This window comes from Lytechinus pictus, chromosome 4 (assembly GCF_037042905.1).
Source record: "Lytechinus pictus isolate F3 Inbred chromosome 4, Lp3.0, whole genome shotgun sequence".
Classification (NCBI taxonomy): domain Eukaryota; kingdom Metazoa; phylum Echinodermata; class Echinoidea; order Temnopleuroida; family Toxopneustidae; genus Lytechinus; species Lytechinus pictus.
In genome coordinates this window covers 13521936-13548701 of record NC_087248.1, presented here as the reverse complement: position 1 = coordinate 13548701, position 26766 = coordinate 13521936, and the positions used below count along the sequence as shown (strand labels likewise).

General features: G+C 34.7%; 1 protein-coding gene across 2 annotated transcripts in view; it reads right to left on the bottom strand.

Moving 5' to 3' along the window:
• Positions 1-1724: 1724 nt before the first annotated feature.
• LOC129258983 (xaa-Pro aminopeptidase 1-like) overlaps positions 1725-26766 on the bottom strand; it is a 115851-nt gene continuing 90809 nt past the window's right edge. Inside the window, exons 3-23 of one of the 2 annotated variants that reach the window (XM_054897250.2) lie at positions 23213-23323; positions 21431-21494; positions 19262-19366; positions 18547-18666; positions 17777-17938; positions 17008-17103; positions 15667-15748; positions 15337-15419; positions 14191-14315; positions 12852-12938; positions 11682-11747; positions 10920-10990; positions 10089-10166; positions 9407-9478; positions 8548-8608; positions 7831-7900; positions 6931-7035; positions 5920-5991; positions 4557-4633; positions 3950-4048; positions 1725-3208 (exon numbers count right to left, since the gene is read on the bottom strand). In XM_054897250.2, the coding sequence (XP_054753225.2) occupies positions 3020-3208; positions 3950-4048; positions 4557-4633; positions 5920-5991; positions 6931-7035; positions 7831-7900; positions 8548-8608; positions 9407-9478; positions 10089-10166; positions 10920-10990; positions 11682-11747; positions 12852-12938; positions 14191-14315; positions 15337-15419; positions 15667-15748; positions 17008-17103; positions 17777-17938; positions 18547-18666; positions 19262-19366; positions 21431-21494; positions 23213-23323 (1995 nt within the window). In that variant the 3' untranslated portion in view covers positions 1725-3019. Of the gene's footprint in view, positions 3209-3949; positions 4049-4556; positions 4634-5768; positions 5841-5919; positions 5992-6930; positions 7036-7830; positions 7901-8547; positions 8609-9406; positions 9479-10088; positions 10167-10919; positions 10991-11681; positions 11748-12851; positions 12939-14190; positions 14316-15336; positions 15420-15666; positions 15749-17007; positions 17104-17776; positions 17939-18546; positions 18667-19261; positions 19367-21430; positions 21495-23212; positions 23324-26766 lie in introns of both variants that reach the window. The other variant, XM_054897249.2, reaches the window with a different exon arrangement.

Genomic DNA, 26766 nt, shown 5'->3' with positions numbered 1-26766 from the left:
GTAGTAGTAGTAGTAGTAGTAGATAGTAGTAGTAGTAGTAGAAGTAGTAGTAGTAGTAGTATAAGTATAATTGTTATTATTATTATTATTATTATTATTATCATTAGTATTGCTATTATTATTATTATTATTATTATTATCATCATTACAATTGTCATTTTACTATCACTTTTATTATTTCACTATTATTATTACCATCAGTTCTAGAGTGAAAAGTTTTTTTTTTTTTTTTTTTTTTGGGGGGGGGGCTTCTAGGGGCTTGAGAAATTTTCGACGTTGGTTTATTCAATACAATGAAAATGGTCTATCGTGGGTAGCCTTATACTGCCAAAGCAGCTAGTCCTCCCCCCCTATAAAAACATTTCTTATATCATGCGAGGGAGCAAAGCGACCGAGCGAACAAAAATCACATTTTCAAAATGCTTGAGAATATTTCATCTGTCACATGCATCAGGGCCTGATGGGTGTTATAGATGTAGATGAGGGCATTTAACGATAAGGGGGGTGGACTGGTAATCAGCAAATGGGTTTGTGTACTTCCTCCAAGCGGTTTTTGAGATCGATATTCTCAAAATTTAGAGACTTTGAATGTAAAAAATGTATATATTAGATCATGGCAGGGGATTGTTGTTTTAACACATGAGTCTGCACAATAGAGTATTGTAGAAAATAGAGTCAAATTATATTCTACATGTTTTTTTCTGTCATGGGGTGGGGGCAGGAGGTGATCGCAATGAAAATATTGGGGATGCGACTTTCCCTGCCCAATAATTTTGACAAAATGAAAAAATTATGAATCCATTACAAAAATGAGTTTAAAAAAACATATAAAATTAAGCGCTATAAAACCATCAAATCAATGACATAGAACACTTTTAAACATATAAAATCAGTTGTAAATTTTTCGGTGTGCTTCACGTGCAAAATTCTGCATTATCTCTACGCGCCGAAAATTTTGGGCATTGCATTCACCCCCCTCTCGCCATTTGAAACATGGATCGACCTCTTGACGCTAAACTATGTTTTAAATAAGTTTAGTCTCAATCAGGGAGTATATAGCGACAAAGCCATTTTCTAAAAAGAATGACAAAAATTCGGAGCGCTTTTGACAAACACGGACACGTTTAGAGTTAAAATTTAATTTTATGGCATTTATTATGTTTTGTTATATTCTTGGTTAGTGAAGTACATAGGGAGAAAAAGGTTGCAAGGAAGTCTATTATCACTGACTTCCTATACTCTACTTTAAGAGAGCATTGATGTATTTTGCATTTAGATGTTATCCGAGCGAGAAAATTTCGAATTTGAATATAGTAAAGGCTTTGATTTAGAGCACTTGACGGCATGAATTGAATACTTATATATCGTTTATATTACATCGTGTATATATATTGTCTTTCTTTGTGGTCGAATTTTTTTGGGGGGCTTGATCGATTTTTTTTTTTGGGGGGGGGGCTTCAGTCCTCAAAGCCCCCCCCCCCCTAAAACAACGCCTGTCATCATCATCACTTAAAGTGATGGTGAGATAAAATATCTTGCCAAGACATGCTGACATAACTTTTTAGGTTAACTTGGCAAGATAACCAATGTTGCCACGTCGACAAAATATATGTCGACATGGCAATACAAAGTAAAACTCGCAATTTCCTTCGGTAGATGGCACTCTAATGCTTCTCAATTATCATTTATACAATCAAGAACAAAATAAAATAGACATTGATAAATATTATTATCTTATTCAAGTCATATTTTTTTAATTTTAGATCTCTATTGTATTGTCAAATCAAAAATTCATTTTCAAATCAAAGTTACACGATCATGTGCATGTCTGTATATTATATTTTATAAAATTACAACACAAATTATAACACATGTAATTATATTTTTTTTTATTCTGCATAATAATCATTTGCATATTGCATCATATCATGCTGCATCATTCTTGACATGATACTAATTATGATTGCAATAAACCATAACGGTGCATAGTCTAGGCATATCATTTCTATCTTACGTTCTCTCTGTTTTCTTCAATAAACCCCAGTGTCATGATTGTATAAAACAGTCATTTGTTTTCGATTCGAGTGACAACGGATTATGATTATGACACCACTGCTACAACACCAGTAACTCTCTCTCTCTCTCCTATGCGATAAGTTGTGTACTACATGTACCATAACATAAAGTAACGTAAGTAACATAACGTAACAAAACGAGAGTTTAACATGTAGTCCTATAGTTGAAACCAAGTGTATACATACATATCTATTAAAAAACGGTGTATATATAAAATGAGTAATTTCTATCAAATGCACGATAAAACTTGTTACAAATAGGAAGTACTGGAAATCGTTTTAAATCAATTAACAATCAATGTGATTGTTTATGCAGAGGCGTATCCTCGTAAAGACCCCCCCCCCCAAAAAAAAAAAAAAAAAAAAAAAAAACAGCACTTGCGAAATCAATCCTTTGAACATTAAAAATATCCAACAGAAAAGTGCCAAAATGCGCGCCAGTTCCATGTCTTTAGATGTTTTGTTTTGTCATGGTTTTTATAACCCCCGCCCTCCCCCTTCCTTCATATTCTGCCCTTTTGCGCCCCTAGAAGTGGCGTTTCTGGGAATGCACCCCATGCCCCTGAGATGCGTCATTGTATTATTGACATGTATGACAGTAAGCTACATTGTCCCTAGAATTGAGCTTTTTAAGGGGTTTTTCATAGAGCACTGAATTTATTTTTTTTTTCATCAATTTTGATGAAAGCACATTTGTGTAGCAGATTTCTCACACGTGTCATTTGTGTTTGTTTTCATAATCATTTGCAGTCAAAATTAATCATTGTCAGTAAAATAGAGCAAACTGGATATAGGATGAACTGGCACTGAACGCAATAATTCCCATGATAAATAGATAGAAAGCGACATTTAAAACTATAAAACTCTTCCTATACAATAATCGTGAAAATTATGGTTTTATCCCCCCCCCCCATTTAAAAAATCAATTTTGTAATTAAAAAAAACTATTGTAGAAACATCGCAATTAATGACGTCACAATGACGCAGATGAATGACGTAACAAGAGAGGCGGCTGCTCCGGTAGATGAGTCAACGTACTTTGTCTTCATCTCCACCCACTCCTTGCCCTTTGGTGTGAGAGAGGGTTTGATTTCATTATTGATTCTTTTGTTGTAGGCGTTGTACCATTCGATCTGGAAAACAAGAAGAAAGGTAAAAACAATAGTATTCCCTTTCATTTTCATCGCATCATAAGCTTTTCACCTTGAATTTCAAATTTGGTTTTATATATAAAGAGTTATTCCCATTTTTTAGAGTTAATATGTTATCTGAGCTGTCGCGCTTCGCGCACTAAAGGAACAATCGCAAATAAAATGCCTATACCACTCCACCCAGACCAAGCCCCAGCGTTGATTGCAGCCAAATTAGGACCAGTATATATTTTAAATGTTTTGGGAAAGCGAATCGTCACTTTGAGGAAAAATGTATTTCCCATTCCTCCAATTATTAATTAAAAATTGGGGGCAAAATGGTAGAAAATGTTCTTTAAAACCGCTCACAAGGGGCTCATATTGTGGGTTAGAAAATATTCAAAATATAGACAGTGACAGCAACGGACATCGGGGACGTTCGAAATAGTGCTATTTAGAAATTAAGGTCGGGTTTGCAGTTAAACAATGCAATTACCAGTTGAGTGCCACATCTTTATGATCTTGCATCTTTATTATATTAATTGCAAAAGGATAGACGGAAATTAACCATTTTTTTTTGGGGGGGGGGTTATTGTTTGCACCCATAAATGTTTGGTGGTCATAAGCCTAACATCGATGAGTGTAGGTTCGAGTGGTATCAGTGAGACCATTTCAAATGTCAAGGGGTGCAAGAGGGGTGCGGGAGGGGTGTGGGAGAGGTGTGGGAGGGATGGAGTGTCTTACCTGTTTCTTGGTCATGAGACTAAAATCGATGAGTGTAGGTTCGAATGGTACAAGTGAGATCATTTCAAATGTCATGTAGGTGTAGTTGTTGAATTTATGCTGAATGGGAAAAAATATTAAAAGTCATTTTTTTCACGTTTTTTTTCTTCACGTTATTACACCTTAGACATGGGGAGTTACTACGTGATATAAACAAAGGAGTAATATTGTAGGCATCTGTACTTTTTAATCCAATAGTAACTCATACGATAACATAATTGTTCGCTATTTTTCTTTTCTTGCATAGGATTTCTTTTGCTATTCTTTGAATATTTTTTTAATATTTATATTAATTTATCTTATTGCCAAATGTAACCACTAGTATTCGAAATCGCATTGAAAAGAAAACAAGCTTCAGTTTTATCATTGATAATAATGTCCTTATTCTATTCTCTTCATTTTCATTATTGTCACTTCCATTCGTTTTCTCTTTCCTCTTCTTTCCTTTTTTCCGTGGTATATTTTATTCCGATCCTCATCTCTCGCTCGAATTTACTTTCATTTTTTTAGTTATCAATAAAGGCACAGGCCTATACGCAACGAACAAAAAAACATATGCAATTGATACCTCTGTCGTTGCCTCTTTGGCGAACATGACATTTTCAATTCGAATTCCAAATTCGCCATCCTCGTAATAGCCGGGTTCTGTAAAAAATAGTATTAGGGATAACACAATATAATAATAATAATAATAATGAATTGCAATAAATAATAATAATAATGATGATGATAATAAAGATGATAATAATAATAATAATCGGATAATAATACTAATAATACTAATGATAATAATAGTAATAATAATAATATTTATATTGCGCTTAATACAATGTTTCTAAGCGCTGCGTACTAATACTCCGGCTTTTGCATGGCTACTCTTGGGCACTCGAGCATTCAAGGAATTTATTCCTACTGGGTAGCCATGACTACACAAAGGTGGGGAGAGGCAAGAGTAGATAAATGCCTGGCCAAAGGACGCCAGTGCTGCGGTGGGATGCGATCCCCGGACCTTGTGGTTCAAAGTCCAGAGACTTCTCCGTCTGAGATAATTTCATAGACAATTAGACATAGCATTTGATGAGAGTGAATTTGTTGAAATTGTCAGTGAAGACGCTCCTTAAACAAAAAATGAGTGTTTAAAATTGAAAACACTATTAAAATAAATTTTGCTTTTTTTTTCACACATTTTCAAACATGTCCAAAAAATTGTTCTTCGTTTAATCAAAATTATGACTAATTTGTGTAATTTAGTAATTTAGTAATTCAGTAATTCATGGCTGTTTTCAGAGAAGCAATCTTTGAAGTTTGCTTGATACCACTTAAAAAAAAATGAAAATAAAAAATATGGACAAGGTTTCATGCAGTTACATTTAGTAGAAGATTACGTAACAGGCGCTATGCTCATAGTGTCGCTTATTATCTAATTATCTTTTCACTGCATGTGCGCTTTAGAACATTTTAATATCGGTAAAAAGCATAAAGCGTTCCATAATGTTATAACTATTAAAGTCATAATTTACAGTTATTTTCATCAAATTCTCTGTCATAGGAAAATATGAAACAGTGGAGAACCCATTTTGGGATGAGCGCTCTTTAAAACTTATTACTATCATTTTCATCGTTACCGTTATTTCTCCTAGTTTTTCTGTCGAACAAAACAAACTATGAAACATTTGAAAGGCCAATGTGGTACTAATTTAGTGTGTCCTTTCACCCTCCCCCCCCCCCCCCTTCGATCCGTGCCTGTCTCAGTCATTATTAGGCCTATATACCTACTCACCATCTGAAAAGAACATGCCAAGAGAAATAGGTTTGTGTCGGGAGCTGTAACCAAGCGAAATACTGGCTGGGCCTACATGCAAAAATGATACATATACTTTGACTTAAAACAAAAACGAAAATGGCGCCATTTATTTCTTAGTCACACCTACCGTCTGAGAAAAACATGTTTAGATGAATTGGTTCGTGAGCAGGACTGTAACCAAGATTAATACGACCTGGACCTGATGACAAAAACACACGAAACAAACAGCGGAAGATGGATGAGCTTGAAGCATTATTGGCATGAAAAGCGGGATGATCGAAGTACGAGATTATCAGTTGTATTTTTAGCATCATTATCAAGCATGCATGTCTTTTGATTGACTTTAGTGCATGCCATTATGAGGATCACGAAAACACACGTGATTAAGTAAACATGACAATACTGGGGTGATGCGAATCCCCTGACCCGTAACCATGGTAACACGGTGTTACATTAAAACACAATGAAAAATCAATTAAATTCAATGTTAAGTGAAGTGTTATGATATGATGTGATTTAGCTGCGATGACGTGCAATGATATTCTTTCATAATTAACGAAATCCAAAATCCTCTCCTCCTCCTATTACTCCTTCTGAACCTCCTCCCCCTCTTGCTCCTACTCCTATTCTTCATCCTACTTTTCATATCCTCCTCCTCCTTTTCTTATTCCTCCTTCCCCTCCTCCTCTTATGCCTCCTACTACTCCTCCTCATAGTTCTCTTCCTTCTCCCATTCCTCCCCTCCTATTCTTCATCCTCCTCCTCACTTATCCCACCTCTTTTTCCTCCTCCTCCTCCTATTCCATCTCCTCCTTCCCAAATCACCTCTGAACCTCCTCACCTATAGGCCCATACAGAACCTCACCTCCTCTCCTCATCATGCTCCTCGTCGTATAGGCCTCCTCTTCCTTTTTCCTTCCCCGTCCTCCTCTCTTCCTCAATCTTTTCCCCTCCATCTCCTACCTCCTCCCTTGCCCCTTTCCATCCTCATCATTCACCGTCATTTTCCCCTCCTCCTGTTTTTTAATTCACCCTGTTAATCATCTTAATCATAAACTCTATAAACTATTCAAATAGATTAAATCAAAGCCAATGGAGAGTAGTGAAAAAGAATGAAGTGGGAATATTTCCCTCTTACCTTCGTGAACGTTCAGGAAGTGACCGATACCATGTCCAGTACCGTGTCGGTAGTCCAAGCCTCCCTCCCAAAGGGGCTGGCGAGCATGGGCATCAATCTCACGACCTAATTGGAGAAATAAAGTATATGGATATATTTACTTACTGGCGTAAAAATGAGGAGGCTTGAGGGTCTGGTACCCCCCCCCCCCCCCGAAAAAAAGTCCCACGACCAAGAAAAGGGAGATAAAATAAAAAAAGGGAAGAGAGAAAGTAAATATATATCATGTATCTTTTTTATTATTATGTTATAATCTATCCCCCCAAAATATTCTTATTACAAAAATGCATAATTTTTGCTCACTCGCTCAGGGCATTTGAGAAATTTTCCCCAAGCGCAGTTTGTTCCCCCTCGATTTTTTTTAATCATTCCGCCACTAATATTAGGTATGGCTCAGCTATGGCATAAATGCACAAAGATCTAATTCAAATATTATCTAATATCTAACACAAATATTCTTCCAAACTAAAATTGACTGAATACCATGGTCACCAAGCATTAGAGGGGAACTTCACCCTGAAAAAAAAATTACTGTAAAAATAGCAGAAAAAATAATAAAAGATATTAAAGGTTTTAGGTAAATCCATCAAAGATTTTAAATAGTTATTTTATTTTCTTTTTTTTGTGACATTATTTGCGAGCAGCTTCCCATATATTATCTTAATTAAAAAATATCAGTGAAATGTCATTTTAGTTTATTTCATTGTACCTTCATTATCAACACACAAATTATTTTATTTTACATACATGTAGGCCTAATGATGAAACAAAATTAGAAATAACCATTGTAATAATGCACTTCCCTCTCCCCCCAAAAAAAAAAAATCAAAACAAAACAAACAAAGAAACAAAAAAGCTTACCATACACTCCTGTCCTGAATGTAGCCGAGACCAGATTTATATGCCCCATCAGAACCCTAGTATAAGCTTCCTATAATCAATCCAATAATAAAGAATTCATATACTTAGATGAGCTGTTAAGATCATTTCAGCATTTCAGGCACTTCCACTGATGTTTTGAGAGACCAAGTGAGAATTATTTGAAATGGTAAATGAATCATTGTAAGCACATTGTTTAATCCCTTCACTCTAGCAGCTATTGCTTATATTTTTTTAAGTTCTGTTTTAAGGACTGTTTAGAAGTATAAACAACTTTTTTTTTTTTTTACTTTGACCCCTTCTTAGATTAAATTTCATTTCGAATAGGTTATAAATTCAACATGAGTGTTGTCATTTCTGATTTGTTTTTTTTTTTGTTCACTGATATTGCCTTCTGGGTAACGGGATGAATTACTGACACATAGATTTTGTATGAATTTTATATCAGATAAAAACGAAGATAATCAAGTCAATTATGAAAACATCTCATCGCAATGAAAACAATGAGTGACATTAAAATGGCGTTCTAATTGACGCTGACTGGAAAGAGGGAGGAGGCTAGGGTTGGTCATCAATTTTAACCCCCCAAAATGAATGATTTTACAATGAGGTTCATTGTCTAAGGAACTCCAAGTGATTGTGGTGAAAATTGCCTTGCAAATCGCCTGCTAACTTTAGATAGCGAAACCATTAACCTACCTTCATGAAGTCTGTTGGTTCTCCGAAGTGGAAAGAACGAGTAATGTCACAGGTTCCCTCTCTGAAAAGAAGACAGAATTAAACGAAATCAAGAATATCTCGAGGCGATTCAATGTATCATTTCGTTTTCGTTTTTTTTTTCTGATTTTGGCGGGAAAATGACCCAAGTGTGTTTTCATTTTATTTCTTATTTAACAATAATGTGAAGATGCATATCCAATTCGTTTTAATCCAGAACCATTCATTCATCAATTTCCCTTGCTTTTGCAAACATTTAATCACCTGAGAAACAGCCGCCCTTTATGCCCTAGCGAAATTAACCAAAAGCATTTCATCCAAACGAAATACAACCAAACTTCCAGTCGCAAATTGGAAATATTAATCTTGGTTGACCAATGCGAAAACCCGTAGGACTATACATATCTTTCCTGGTTTTAAATGGCACAAATTAATGTTGACCTTGACTGGTTCTTTACAGTACCGTAATGAGCCACAAATTTCAAGGGGCCAGAAATGGCGGATAGAGAAAAGTTCTTACAGAATTTTAACACAAAAATCAAAATTTTTGATAGATTGGGACATAATATTTTAAAAAATAATATAATATTTCACTCCTTTTTTTCTTTCGTTTTCTCTTTTCTTTCCTGGTCGTAACACTTTTTGGAGGGTTCATGGCCCCTAAGCCCCCCTCTGTACGCCAATATTGCCTAAGATTGGAGATAACTTTGCCCAACCCCCAACCCCTACCCTCATATCGTACCTCTTCCCCGGAACTATATTGTTAAAGGCAGTGAATTAAACCCCTTAAATATTAAAGCTAAATATTACGATGTTATAAAGATATTAATTTTATACTCACAGGTATTGTCCACCAGAGTCAAGGAGAAAGATTCCTTGGTTAGTGATTGGAACATCAGTTTCAATAGACGATCTGTAAAGATGGTAATATTCTAAATCATTATAATACCAAAACTATTTCCATTAGAAAATAATTTGTAGTCTTGCGATGTGTGTGAAAACATTCCATGATTTATGCCATTTTGATTTTGATTAGAATATTGAAATCTGCCTTGAATTTTTACTACTACCAATGCACTGACAACAATGCCGACAAGAATAACGTCAGCTACGACCCTGTTGATGATGATGATCAGGAGGAGGAGGATGAGGATGAGGAGGAGGAGGAGGATGAGGATGATGATGATGGTGATGATGTGATGATGATGATGATGATGATGATGATGATGATGATGTGATGATGATGATGATGATGATGATGATGATGATGATAATGATGACGATGAAGATGATGGTGATGATAAAAATGAAGATGATGAAAATAACAATATGTTAATAAAAATCAATAGGAATAATGATAATAATAATAATGATGATGATGATAATATAATTATACAAATAATTATAATAATAACACTAATGACGATAATAATAGCAATAAAAATGATTAAGATGATGATGACAATGATAATACAATGATTCTGATTATCATTTATAGGTAAATTTGACATAGTTGATCTTACGAGTAATGAATAACGGCTCCATTTGGTCCAAAGGATGAGATCGTCCCAAAACTCAGACCTTTGTTGCTATCGTGAACACTTTGAAATAAAGAAACAAAATATATGGATGTATATATTCATGTTTTTCAGATATAGAAAGAATATAATATATATATGTATATATTCATGTTTTTCAGATATAGAAAGAGGAAAACCTTATGTTCGATTCAAAAAGTATTTTGACAACTCAATGTAGAAATTACAGAATGTTGCTACATGACCTTTTTTTATATATATATCTAATAAGTTTTCAAGTAAAGAAAAATGTGAAATATCGGGATAGGAGGGAAATCTACAGCAATGTTCCATGCATTGTTTTCAGTCATGTAAGTGGGGAAAGTATACATTTTAAAAGGTCTTCTTTCATTACACAAAATTTGTGTACAACACTCCACCAAAGCATCTATAGAAAAAGTCTACAAGCTCTGCAAACACTATGAAGAGCATGTGGATTTAAAATGTGAATGAGAGGGGAAAATAGAGTATAAATGTATAAATTTTTGATCAACTATTTAAGACGACTCGATTTACAAACACACCTCCCCACTGAAATTCATATCACTGTGCATTTTTTATCAGCTCCTAACAATTTTCTTGTGAAATGAAAATTAAATAAAAATCTGCTAATGTTACATAATGTTAGGAAATATATTGCTGCTTTCATTGTATTTTGGATTTAGTTTTCGGCTTATTTGGTACCATGACCGCAACGATTCCGGATAATAAAGTAGATAGAAATAACTTTATAATGGCTATGAAGCAGAAAATTATTCTAAATGACATGTTACCAACCTTCTAAACTCTATTGCTTTGTCCTCGACAATAAGTTCACTAAGAACGCTTTTATCTCCGACTGCCGGATCCTGTTGAATATCAAGATGAATGGAAAACGGTCAAGAGAAATAAGAATTTTATGAAAGTATACAGTCATATCATATTACCAGGGGCAACGCCACATGGGGGGAATGGGGAAACTACCCCTTATGATTTTCAAAGTAGTAAAAACAAAAATAGACGAAACAAGGGAGAAAAGGATACTATTCAACTGAGGAAAAGAAATATGTCACGATTATAGATTGCCCCCCCCCCCCGTGAAACATCCGGGCACCATCCCTACACCAAGCCACGCTATATGAAATACATGATATCAATTGATATTCACATTCAAATAGGGTGATGCCTTATATACCGCTCCACCCCCACCCCCTTCCAAGAACTAGGAGGGAAATTAAAGAAACATTAACAAGATAGCAAGTGATGCGGTGATGGGGGAATGGACTACAATATTTTACAAAATTATGGAACTTTAGTAAAGTTTTATCTACTTTAATGAAATTCCCAATGTTTCACATATTTATTTCCCCATTTTATATTAAAATCAATTTCAGGATGGATTATCCTTTCAGTCTTCATGCCCCTTCCTGGTATCAAAAATACCCCCTCACTAAAAGCAAATATGAAGTTTTGGGGGAGCGTTGTGATCAAGTGGATTAGTCTTCGGACATTGAAACAAAGAGTCGTGGGTTCGAATCCCATCCATGACGTATTTCTTACCTCTAAGCTGTTCATGGTCTCCTGCAACCACCCGCCAAGCTCACACAGTGAGATAGAATCCAGACGCTGGAAAAAATAATACAACCAATAGGACAATGGAAACTCGATTTATTCGAAAGATGATTGGACCAGGGGAATGCAACAACTGGAGAGCGGAGTCGGTAAAGTCTCTTTGAGACATTCGCTGCGCCGCGTCTCTCTTGTTGCATATCCCTGATTGGACTATATCTGTTGGAAAACACACAATGTCCCGCACTGTGTGTTCACAGTTTGGGAGACAGCGTGGAATGTTCGTGACACTATGGAATTTGATCCAATGTGAATCAATTCTTCACATATCACATTATGTGGACACAGTGCACTCACACTGAAGAGGCATCCACAGTGTGTAAATGTCGTCACACTGTAGAATTTGATCCAGTGTGACTCATTTATTCACAGATCCTATTACGTGAACCATTATGAACACCCACACTCAAGAGGCATCCACGGTGTGTAAATGTTGTCACACTGTAGAATTTGATCAAGTGTGACTCATTTATTCACAGATCCCATTATGTGGACACATTGTGAACACTCACACTGAACAGGCATCCACGATGAGAATATGTCGTCACACTGTGGAATTTGATCGAATCTGAATCAATTCTTCACAGATCCCATTATGTGTACACACTGTGAACGCTGACACTGAAGAGGCATCCACAGTGGGAAAATTTCGTCATCCTGTTACATTTGAGCATTTTAAGTGTGTACCACGCTTTTATAATAGTCCACTATGAGAACACACATTGCGACATTTCTGTACTTTCCAGCAAAGTTAGAATAAGGATAATTACCAAGAAGAAACTATGTGATACAAGAAAAATGATTTTGTTATGAAGTTTGTATGGAAGACGATTGTCTGATAGTAGATTGCGACCATATCCCATAAAAAAAGAAACAAATGAAAAACATATTATCCTTTCCATATACGATCTTGACAAACAACGAAGAAAGACTTAACACTGAATATTTGGAAATACTAAAACTAAAATATTCACCATGTTTAAAGGACTTTCAGGACACCATTACAAAAAAAAAAGAAGATATAGACCTACATAGATTACAGGTTAAGAATACATTTTCCAAATTATTTGATATAAAGATTAGTATTTATTTTTGGCTTACATGGGCCTCTTTCATTCCTTCCACTTCTATAGGGTTCTTCTGCGCCTTGGTTAGAAGGACGGGCGATGCTGCAATATAAGCCTTGTCCTGAATGACGAAATGAAGAGATTGTGCAAAATAGGAAATGCTCAAACGGAACCAGCAATAATAATAAGTATCATAATAACAATAATAATAATAATGATAATAATGATAATAGCATTTTGAGTTTGCCTTCTATCTAGTTTCCTACTCAGAGGCGCAGAGGGAATTACTACACAGAAGGGGTGGGTATTTGAAATATGATGAGAAAAGATATGTCTTAAAAGGATGGTCCGGGCTGAATATATGTATATCTAAATAAATAAAGTAAAATTCGCAGAGCAAAATGCTGAAATTTCATCAAAATCGGATAAGAAATAAAGAAGTCATTGAATTTTAAAGTTTATCAATATTTTTTAAACAGTTATATGCACATCGTCATGAATATTCATTAGGTGGGCTGATGATGTCACATCCCCACTTTCCTTTTTCTTATGCTATTACATGAAATCATTAAAGTTTCATTTTTTCATACATGTGTAAATGATGTGTCTCCATATTATGATAAAATAAGTTCCGGCAATAAATAACTAATGCACTTAATCAGTTGTCAATCCAGTTGTCTTAGTTCTTGGTAGAAAAAAAATAAATTAACCTAATTTCATATGATAAAAAAACACAAAAGAACAAGTGGGGATATTACATCATCAGACTACCTAGTGAATATTCATGAAGACATGCCAAGCAGTGTTTAATTGGAATAATGCAAATCTTTACAATTCAATAACTTCGTTATTGTTATCCGATTTTGATATAATTTTCAGCATTTTGCATTGTAAATTTTACCTTATTTATTGACATACAAACATCTCCACCATGAACCACCACTTTAAGTCTGGCTTTGAGTGACTCTATTAGACTTGGCATGATGGCATTGCGTATTGATGAAGAGAGTGCATTCCACAAAGTGGGAGCACTATAAGAAAAGGCTAATTAGAAGCTGAGTAATGAGATACTATATCAGTGTTATTCCGTGCATGATTTCACATTTCAGAGCTCGATAAATGACATACTTTTTATCGTCATCATCATCCTTATTATTCAAATGTAAATAAAATTGGAATATTATCATCTATTCTGTAGGCCTATTAGTATGCACATGAAAATATTAACCATCAAGACAAACTGAAAGGTTCAATTAATAAACATGATCACATAACAAAACAAATATTGTGTAAGTAGGCCTACAGTATGTAAAATTATGACTGAATTCCTTAAAAAATAAATCTTCAAAAACCGTCATCGTTTACCATCTTACCTGTGAAATTGATGTGTAAATGAAATAATTTGAAACATCGCTAAACCAGATCTTTGCATTGGCATCATTGTTTAATGACGGCAACTCTGTTGCAAATTGATCGTAGTCCTTCACTGTAATGCATACTGTGTAGCGAAAACAAAATTTTAAGTATTTTATGTTACTTTTTTATAATTGAGGCAGGGGCGGGCGGATCCAGGATTTTCCAAAACGAGGGGGGCGCATTTTCCCTTGGAAAATTTGACAAGCAAAAAAAAGTCCTCACTTGTAAAGAACGACATATTCCCATTAAAAATATTTGGTGCGACTATCAACGGGGGGGGGGGGGTCGGATGTGCCCTCTCCCCCTGGATCCGCTACTGACTGAGGGATGTTATTTTCCCAGGGACCATCAAGACCTCCCAAATGAGACAAGAACGGATTTTCTATGAGCAGTTTGTCTTTCCAAAACATTCGTGTAATATTTGTTTTAATGGGGAATAATTTCCATTGAAACCAAACCTGTGTTCTTTGTGAACCGGTGATCCTTCTATTGTCATGATTGAGTTAAAGAAGAAGGGAAAAAAGAATTAGGAGGGAAAAAGAAGGAGGAAAGAAGGAGAAGGAGGAGAAGAAAAAGAAGGAGAAGAAGAAGAAGGAGGAGAAGAAGTAGAAAGAGTGAGGGAGAAGAACATGAAGAAGAAGAAAAACAACAAGAAGAAAAAGAAGGAGGAGGAGGATGAGAAGTGGGAGAACCACCAGCAGCAGGATACACTAGCAAAATTAGTCACTCATTCAGGGGATATTCATGTCATACGGAGAATATGTCTTAAAAGCTGCAAGCGAGCAAGAAAGGACACCTGTTTAATACGAAAACCTAACTTCGAGATATATTTTGACATAACATTTTAGACAAGGAATGTCATATTTAATCCCGTTTACTTTCTCTTTTCTTTCTGTTCTCATCATATTTTTCTCTTTGGCCCCAAGCCCACCCCCCCCCCTCCCCCATCTGTGACAGGAGAAGCATGATGCAGAACAATTGTACACGATGAAATAAGTACGTAGCCATGAGTTTAATGAGGAAGGTAAGAAAGTAAATAGGTAGGAAAGTAGGCCTAAGTAAGTAGTAAGTATTTAGGCAAAGAAGAAGCTCTAAAAACTAACCGCTAGTACAGGTCTCGAGTTTTAAGTGTGTCTTTATTTCGGCTGATGCATCAATCCTTCCAACTTTGTCATAAGCGTATAGTCTGGAGCAAAACAATGAGAAAAAAAAGAGGAAGTTCATCTTGATGAAAAAAGTTGGTGTAAAAATAGCAAAAAAAAATCATGACAATATTGGTGAAGCTTTGGGGGAAAAATACCTTATTAAAGGTAAATGATTGGACTGGTGACAGATTCGTAAAAGCGAAGAAGTATGATAATGATCGACAAGTAACGTTCATAAACAATGGGACGTGTGATTAGTAGATATTTTTTTCTTCAAATGTTACTTACGTAACGTCGTTCAATCCGACAACAGCATATGCGATGAACATAGGATTGTAAGGAATATCTTCTCCACGCAAGTTAAATAACCCTAAGAAATATAACAGAAAGAAACATTCGTAATCAAAAAATTTAAACGGTGAAATGGACTGGTACAATTAATGAAGAGACATAAATTGAGAACATGATAATTTATCCAGGGTAACAATTGGTATGAAACAACTCCTGCACCAGGCATTGGCTTGAATGGTTGTTATTACTAGTTTACGATCTTATGCAGATCACCAAGACATTTTTATGGGTATTTGAGGTATGACATAACCAGGGATCAAATCTATGACATGTCGTTCATAAGGTGGATAATCTGCCACCGAGACTCCAAATCTGCTGATCTCGGCACCAAACCATGCTAACTATCCTTTATGAACTTTCAAGTATTACGGCTGTTCCCCCCCCCCCACTACTTTTATTATAAGAGTGCCATTCGACTCTGAATTCTCTGTGAAAGGGCAATATCCATCTTCTATTTCCTGAAGTTGTAAAGGAAGTGCACTGTTGTCATGGTTGTGACCATAACGGAAATTAAATGGCCATGACTTTTTAGCATCTTTTTATTAATGGGAATCCCTGTAAATTTTGGTTTGGTATCAATGAAATAGGTCTGAGTTAGATGTAAAGCGATATGCCAACATGCACTGTCAGGGACATGAATCCCTCAATGTAACAAACGTGACCATTTTGTCCACATTTTTACATCCTGATTTTGTTAGCGACAAAATGAAAATTAATGTTTTGCTTATGCCAGTATTTCTTCGACCAATCTTTACTATATTGTATTCTGAAATAAACTTTAATGCTGTTTAAATGTAGAAAAGTTAAATTGTAAAATTGCACTTAAAAAAAAGAAGAATAAAAAAAAATAAAGCACTGTTTCTGCAGGTACTACTAACAGCTGCTTTATGAGTTATATTGTGTACTAAATTTGTCACTGTAGCACATACACTTTTCGAATTATTACATATTTCTAATGAAAGTAAAGGAAATATGCAATTACTCAAATACCAATAAAAAAAACCATGTATCACAAAGCAAGGCGCAAAATAATAATCTTTATTCTTTATCTCTTCTTTATCATGTTTATCTCTTTATTTACCCAGGGTAGCCGACTTTAACTGATTTTCACACTGGCCCTGCATAACGTACTTGTTTTACTACCCCTCTCTATTCTCAAGGGTCGAGCGCCCGACGGGAAGGCAAAGGGTCTTTTGGTATATGACTCGGCCGGGATCGAACCCAAGATCTCCCGTTCATAAGGCGGGCACTCTACCACTAAGCCCCCATCATACTTACAAGCGACTTCATCAAGTTTTGGGAGGATGAGTTTGGTTGCTTTAGCATCCTCCATCTGTTTTCTAACCTCAATTATTTTATCCTCCCACGATTTACCTGCCAAAACAGAGAGTCGGTTAAGAATTATGAATGGTTATACTATGTATAATATTATACTACTACTACTACTACTACTACTCTACTACTACTTCTACTGCTGCTGCTGCTTCTGCTGCTGCTTCTACTACTACTACTACTACTACTACACGACATATAATAATGATAACAATGATGATGATGATAATAACAATAATAATAATAACACATATAATAGCATTACAACTATTTATAGTAATAATAATGACAATGATAACAATAAAACGATAATGCAAATTTATCAATACCAACAACTATTTTATTGCCATCTAATTGTAAATAATCTTTTCTGAGAAACATTATTATTATTATTACGGCTGACTTTAATAAGCTCTAAGTTGTCGTTTTTCAAAGCTCAGTTCAGTATAGATTAAAAATAAGGGTAGCACGATATGGTTAACTTTCTTACTGAAGGAAAACACGCTATAACTGTAATTCGAACCAACAGTCCTCTTTAAAAAGAGAAGATTGAAACCATATGTTCATTTCTGTTACTTCATTCCTGGGTAAGACAATGGACCCTACTATGAATGGACGTCCGACGTACGCTTCGAAGAAGTAGTAGTAGTAGGGTCCATGTTCAGACCTATAGCTAACTGATTCACTGACTTGTGCCATCAGCGCTGATAGTTACCAGTATATTGCATGCCGAGGAATATCAAGGGCTTTTCTGGATAGCCTGGCTGCGTTCCGAGGTCATTCCATGTTAGGTCCACAAGGTTCTCCTCGACGTTGCCAACCATTGTCAGGTTACGACCGGAATTTTCAAGTGTACTCATGTAACTCTGGACTGTGCCTGGTTAGAGGAAAGTTGGAGAGGAGAAAATCGTCGTAACTGCCTTTTCTTGACCTTATTATAAAAGGGAGTATTTTTTTTTTTTCAGGACTGCTGGCAACCCTTAAACGTGACAATTACTCGGTGGCAACGATCTACGACACTCCATCCAAAGCCACAAACCCCTATGCCTTACAACCATGATAACAGCCAACAGTCGGTCTTATGTCTGGAGAAGCAGATTGGATATCTTGTCTTTGAGGGGCATTTGTCGCAAAGAGGCTTCCTTTTTTTCCAGAGAAAATTGTTATACCAGGAACTGTCAATTGCTTGATCAACCACAGTTCACAAAAGCAATACATTGATTTACGTCTTTGGTTATATTTTTATCTGTCACGTCATCAATTCTTACGTTCATATTCAGTCATTCAATCAATTCTGTTTATTATGTGAAATACATTCATTTACCTGGTAATGGTTTATTCATTTATCGTTTTTTAATATTTAATTTAGATATTTTATCAAATGGCTCGTAATTACGCTAAAGAATTCTACGTAGAAAAGACTAGCAGAAAATTAAAGAAAAAAGGGTATTCCAGATCTAAGATCTCATAATTTCAGTAACTTACTTATTGACATGAGTCTGGGGTCATAGCCAATCGTGGCTCCTTCCGGCAAGTTAGCTCCCATGTTAGGATCTGTATCGGTACTTGCCAGCCATTCGGCTGTGCTGGGGACTCCTGGCTGACCTGGTAATGAGAAAGGGTGTGGGGCAGAGGGATAGGGGAGTTAGGGAATAGAGAATATAAAGATTGAATGAGAGAGAGAGACAGAGGGACAAAGAAACTATTAAAGTGGGAATTATAGACAGCATGGACAGGGTATTGCGATATGGATGTGTGTGGGTGTGAGCGGGAGCGAGAAATCATGCAAATATTGTGCGTGTGTACAATTCCACGCACGCATAAGTAAGATGTGGGCACTGGCGCCAAAGGGTTGTGCATTCAGTGTTTGTATGAATTTATGCGCAATAATGTGTGTGTAAGTGGCTGGGATGTCGTTGTGTCTATATGGCATACATGTAGACAGGCAGGACGAAAGAGTAGGCCCTATCAACAATTTTAAATAGCGACCAACTTACTTATTGAGAATAATCCGATTTTTTAGGAAAATCAATTAGAAATTATGAAGAGGAAGGACGAGTAAGAAACTTTGCAAGTTGGAGTTCGTTATATTTTTATAGCTTAAAAGTAAAGAAAACATCTATTTTATCGGAGAGAGGAAAGTCCATGAAATGCATGTTCCCTAAATTATGGCTGATGAGAATTACGAGATTTGCCTTACCGCTCTTCATAAGAATCCAATCGCACCACAATTCCCTCTCTCCCTGAATGAAATAACGCCCATCAGTCCACACGGCAGCATGGTCGGCCGTAATCACAGCCAAGCCTATGAGAAGAGGAAAATATTATTCTTATACATAAACCAAACCAGAACAAGAAATGGTGTATGAATATTGGTGACTTAAAACAGAATATACCCCCCTTGATGAAGCATTTTTTTTTATATTATGGCTTTATCTCATAAAAAGCATAAGTCGTGATTAATATTCTCTATGTTTTTATAACAAGTTAGAACTTTGCAGCCATATAAAAACCCTATGCCTATATGTATATATATATATATATATATATATATATATATATATATATATATATATATATATATATATATATATATATATTTCATTTCATTTATTTATTTCACCACGGTTAAAAGCCCATTCAGCATAGCTGTTTTTCAAAGGGGCCGTGATACAATATACAATATTCAATACACATAAATGATCATAGTTTTTTAAGCAAACAAAGTAATTCATTAAAAAATAATATTACACGGATACAAACAACTAAAGTGGATAAATTAACATAACAGAGTGCAAGTGGGATATAAATTATTAAAATTCAGTTATCTTGCACTTAGGTATACAACTAAAAATATACAAATCGTTATTCCTTATTCCCCCCTTGTGTTTCCCCGCCCTTCCCAAGTGAAATCATTATATAAATCTCAATCAATATGTCTGATTAAAGCTTTAATCAAAGCACATTCGTAATGGTAGCTTCATTTAAATGGAGTCTTAGTTGTGATCTGAAGCTGAAGGTGGACCTTATTCCTTTCAAGTCATTTGTAAGATTATTCCAGGCAATTGCACCTCTATATTCTAATCGCCTTTTCCCATAATTTGTTTTTACTTTGGGGATGCAAAGACTATAATCCGACTTGCGGGTTCTATAGTAATATATTTGATAATTAAATCGTCTACTTATATATTCTGGAACAGCTCCAAACAAAATTTTGTGAATTAACATTATCTTTCTCATTCTAAGTCTTTCAGTGACTTTGTCAATTTTTAATTGACGATAGAGGTCTTCTGTTGGATACCTTAGGGATACCATCAATACTAATTTAAGAGCTCGTTTTTGTAACAAAGTTAGTTGTTCTATATACCCTTTACCCGTATTACTCCAGACTCCATCACAGTAGTCTAAATGACATTGTATAATAGTTTTATACAAAATTAGGGCATGATTTTGGGATATATAAGGTTTAATTCTTTTCAAAAGATACATACATTTAGCAATCTTGGATTTCATATGACTGATATGAGCTCCCCAATCTAGGAATTAATCTCTTACAACTCCAAGATATTTTGTTTTAGTAACTCTTTTTAGCAATTCGCCATTCAAGGATACAGTTATATCATTATCAACTTTATGTATACGATTTCGGGTACCAATAAGAACAAATTCACATGCATTTAGCTATATTCAACTTTAATTTGTTACATGCAAGCCACTCTGATACTGCTTGGAGATCACTATCCAATTCAGATTTTATATCAGTAGCATTTTTGTAACTGAAATAAATTCATGTATCATCAGCATGAAGAGATAATTTTGAATATTTAATAACTTTACCAATGTCATTTATATAGAGAGAGAATAGCAATGGTCCAATCACTGAACATTGGGGTATGCCACATTCAACGGTAGCATAATCTGAGTTGACACCATTCATATAAACGTATTGAGATCGGGAGGATAAATATGCCTTAAACCAATTGAGGTTGACGCCTCGTATACCAATAAAGTATATATATATGTATACTTATATATATGTATACATATACATTTATATATATTATCAAATTCAATTATAATTGAATCGTTTACCCATGAAATACATAAAAGGTGATGGTGCCTATCTAAATTCTGGTATCCCGCAAGATTAGGGTGTGGTTGATTTTTTGTTTACACCAGCGAAACGCTCTGTTTAAAGTGGAGTGTTTAATGAAACAGAACTGTTTTTAAGTAACCATAGGTCACGAATTGAGTTGAGTTGAGTATTATACTAAGAATTAGTTATTGAATCCACTGCCATTATAATGTTATTATATACTTTAATTATATTCATGGGAAAGAAAGAGACGGAATGCGTAAGAATATTTACCGGCAGATCCCGAGAAGCCGCTTATGTATGGACGCCTTTCATCAGGAGCAGCGATGTACTCACTCTGGTGTTATTGATAATGATATGATTTTATTATGCTATGGTTACACAGTATATAAATATAATATTTTTTTAAATCCCAAATTAAAAGTACGAAATACACAGAAACATCTTCAACAACGATAAAGTTGGCCTGGTTGGTGTTTTATAAAGCTGTCCGTAAGTTATAGAGCGACTTTGAAGAAAACCAAAATCCAGAAAGAGAAGCAATCTTATTGGAAAGAGTAAAATGAGAGGAATAATTTAAAAAAAGTTTCATCAAAATCGGTTATGAAATAAGCAAGTTATGGAAGTTTAAAAAGTCTTGTTGTACTTTCTATGGGGATCCTTAAATTGGCAAACGTGCTTCAAAATGACTGATTTTGTGGACAACTCTCCATTTGTTTTGTACACAAATTGTCAGATTTTCTCCTTTATTTTACATATTTCACATTATCTCCTCCTGACCATCACATATATGGTGTGAATTATATTTTCCCATGACATATGTTGTCCTCAGAAGGAGGCAAGATGCAATTTGAAAGATAGTGAGGAAAATCTGAAAATTTGTCTACAAAACAAATGGAGAGTTGTCTACAAAATCAGCTATTTTTTAAGCATGTTTGCCAATTTGAGGATCCCCATAGAAAGTACAAGACTTTTTAAACGTCCATAAATTGCTTATTTCATAACCGATTTTGATGACACTTTTTTTAAATTGGTCCTCTCATTTGACTCTTTCCAATAAGATTGCTTCTCTTTTGGGGTTTTGGTTTCCTTTAAGAACGACTGGTGATCCTTTCTTGTGGTAAATGGTATATTCATTGGCGATGGTTAAGCGCGTAAGAAAGATTCACCAGTCGTTCTTAAAGTCGCTCTTAACTTACGAACAGCTTTATGAAACGGCCCCCTGTAATTATTGATAGGCCCACATGTATGTTAACTTAGGATTCGTTAGGAGCAACGAATGTCTCTCATTATCTCGGAATTTTTATTAGAGTTTCCCTACTGCATATTCAAGTGCTCTTAAATCATGACTTTTCAACACAGCTTTAGTACCTATCAATACAAAAAAAATGAAAATAGAAACGGGTAGTTTTAGTCCGTCGAAAAAGAATAAGTATTTGTGATTATTTATTCATGTCTGAAATGGGTACTCATGCTTTGTTCATGTATCAATCTTAAATGCAGCATTTAAGAAAATGAATTCATAGATGTATAGGCAGCTTTATATTGAGATTTAGACCTGAGGCCAACCAAAGGATTCAATAAAACCCTTTTGATAGGTTTAAACAGTCATTGTGACGATATAATTTTTACCGCGATTAAAAAAATAAATATCGAACATTTGCTCAAATTTATACTATCCTCGAATATGATATATTAGGTAATTGTCTAATGGTATTGTCTTTTCATGAAATTGAATTGGTTTTCGCGATCTCTGCGTCATTTTTTTATAACTTCAAAGAGAGCAAAATAATGAATATAATGAAATTAAAATTTCTAGAACCGAAAAGAGAAATATTTGTATAAAATATTTGTTTAGAAATTGAATATGAAATCACACTAGAAACAACACTGTAAGATTTACACATTTGTCTTTTTAAATAACGTTCATTCCCTTACACCATTTCCATGTACGAAATTAATTCCCATTAACCAGTTAACGACTTTAAGAACCCGTAAATAATTTCCATAATGCTGGTAAATATCATAGAACTATCTTTGATTATATTAACTTACGCCATGGGCATCTTCACTTGGTACAATGTAGGCATGATAGTTATAGGTAACCATGTATTCTCTGATCTTGGCCAATTGTGCTGTCGTGTTGACAGCAGTATCTGGATGATGCTAGTATAAAAAATAGTGGGTGGATAGTAATAAATAGTAATTAAACGCTGTTAATCATTCCGAATTATACACAAATGAAAACAATTTGGATGTTAAACACCTTTCTGCATGCAGTCTTTATAGTCTTCGGGATCTGTTACAGTGGCAGTGTCGTAAAATTTTGTAGTTGCTATAGATATACATTTCGATAGTTTATTTATTTATTTTTATTTATTTAAAAATCTATATACAGGATAAGCATGTTCAGGTAAATATATACACTGTTTTTCAACATGGTCCTGTTGACATAGTAAACATCTAACAATGTACAGAAAAAAAATGCATTAAACAATTTAAATTCAGACATAGTAAATAGTTTTTAAAAAATGAATGACATAGGTATTAACAAACATAGATATATAAAAAAACAAAAGATATATGTGCACTGGGTGATGAATACTAAATTGAAAGTTGAAAACATAAACCGGCATAAAGATGAATAGAATGGAGAGCGGAGAGAGTGTTACGCGAAGTGTGTTTTCTTATATTTCCTTTTAAAAGTATCGATTGAAGTTGCATTCTGAAGTTCTGAATCTAAACTATTCCATACATTTCCTCCTGCATATCTTAAGCTATTCTTAAAAAACTCAATGTTCGGTTTAGTTAAGGGTAATTGAAAAGTGTGTACGTCAAAGATGAACAGTACGTTTTTGGCAATACTGCAATTAAAAACTTCAAAGAAGAATTATATGTGTTTGTATTGCAGCTGCTGCTGCTACTACTACTACCGCTACTACCACCAATACTACTACTACTACTACTACTACTACTACTACTACTACTACTGCTGCTGCTGCTACTGCTGCTACTACTACTACTACTACTACTACTACTACTACTACTTCTACCACTACTACTACTACTACCACCACTACTTCTTCTTCTTCTAATACAATTACTACTACTACTACTACAATAATGTTTTGTCATCATCATCGTCATTATCATCACTATCATTAAAGCAAAAGTAAATGATTATTATACTCTTCTTCATTTTCTTCACTGATCATATTTCGACTGGTCAACTTTTCCTATCCCTTCTGAACACATAATGATGAGCGTCTGATCTGATTCTATAATGATTTTTTTTAATCAATAACATTAGAGAGCTTTAGATATCTTAACGTCGTCCATGGCAAATAGTCTTCTCCCGCCCTAGGTTGCGTTCTCTTCCTAATTCTGCGTTGTACAATAGGAACTTAGGGCGTTTAAAGTACAATTGCTCCATCAAACTCACGCGCCGCGATTTAATTGAGAACCTAGGATTGCCTGAGAACGGTTGTGAAATGAACGGCGATGCAGGACGGACTAATTCTCATGCCGAGTTAAGCTGATTTTCTCAAGTCAAAATACTCCGCTTCACGCATGAGTAAACTAAAGCTAAGAATGTTTACCACCACGAGGTAATTATGTGTCCAACAAATTTCGGGCAGTATTTTAGCCAGTGCGGGAAGAATATTATCCAGTAAGGTTGAAAAATAAGCAGCAATTACTTTAGAATGGGTAAAATTCTCATCACACTTTATAAATAAAAATGCCCCAAAGAAATGCCCAATGTTCGTTGGACGTATAATTACCCTCGTGGAGCACTTTTACCCAATATTTTTTAGAGTGCGGAAGAAAGTGTTTTTTTGTCATTTTGGTGCTTAAGATTGTGGGGAAAGAGTATGGGTGTGTGTGTGTGTGTGTGTGTGTGTGTGTGTGATTAACCTTATATTTCATTTTAAGCTTTTACATGGAACAATATAATATGCAAAAGAACATTTGATGAGATTTGGTTTTGCGGGAGATAATTACTGTTCGATTTGTTGTACACAAACTGAATCATACTTTCATGTACTCATGATTATATGAAAGTTAAACCTCTCTGGCAATTTTGTATTGTTCATTTTTGTTTAGTTGAATTTAAAACTATGAATTGGAGGGGTATATTCTTAGGATTACCTGGAAATTCTAATAGAAATGAACATGTTAATTCTATTATTTTATTTATAAAAGAAGCCATTTTTAATTCAAGAGCTGAAGGCCGGGTACTCTCCTTTATCAAAATAGAGAAGTAATATTACGGATTGCATAGAGAAGTCGCCTGGCATCAAAGCCGGGCAAGATACGTTTACATAAATGGGATGAACTGAAGGTGAATAGAGATTTGAATTTGAACAGGTAGGTTGTGTTTATATAGTGTGGTGCGAGTGTAAATTTTGGTGTAACTGTTGATGATTGATTTTGTACTAGTTATTTTCAATTTTCCCTTCTCTTGTGCCAATCTGATTTGCAGATTCTTTTTTTCTGTACCCTATGTCAAAATTGAATGTTCATGAACATGTGTGTATATATGTTTATGTATGTGTATGAGTGTGGATGTGGATGTGCTGGCTGTGGATGTGAGTGTATGGGTGTATATCTCAAAGCACTTTTTTATTATTGTATGTGGAAGCTTAATGTACACTGTAAAAAGAAATTATTTGAAATTACTCAATAAAATTGTGCCAAAAATTCCCTTAATTTTTTTCAAGTATTTATCAGTTTGGCAGTTTTAAGTAAAATTTACTTTCTTTGCATTCATTTTTCTCAAGTAAATTAGGTTACAACAACTTAATTCAATTAAGTAAAACAATCACTAAAATTTTTTTTTTATCAAATGGGGAGTAGACTTTCGTGATTCGAAAGTCCGCTCCCCCATCGACCCACTTTCAGTGCCATTATATTCATCTTAGATATCTTTTATCCAAATATTAGACTTTATGCATTGTCATTACCTGTACATGATATACATGTAGGCACTGACATTAATATTTATACGCGATCGTTACATTCTAATAAATAAAACAGTGCGAATCATATTAAAATTGTCCGAAAACCTAAAAAGAAATCTGAAATTATTTAATGTTGCTCTTTCTTTGATTCTACAAAAGAATAAAAAAAGTTCGCACACTCTAATCCAAAACAACTTCAAACACAAATAGATATGTCAGTTATTAACAAAAGTTTAACATTTACTTTCTGCTGAGGAATATTCAGGTATTACTTAAATAAGGCGTTGATGGAAAAATATAAGTACATTCATCATCAATTTATACACTGTAAGTAATAATTATCTTTGCCTAATTGAGTTAGATTTACTCAATCGAAGCAGGCTAGCAATACGCGAATTTTTGTAAATGTCTATTGAACCCAAATGAATCAAGTAACTCAAGTAAATTAAAAGACAAGTTAAATCTACTGAAAAAAAATCGAGAAATAATTACAAATAATAAATTCTACTTGTATACATTAAGTGTTAACTGCCGACTCAGATTTTTTTTCAGTGTAAAATGGATTAGGGATGCAATGATAGGATTTTTTTTTTTGTTTCTGCAAATCATTCGATATTTTTTACATGTATTATTATATTGCATAGAGGG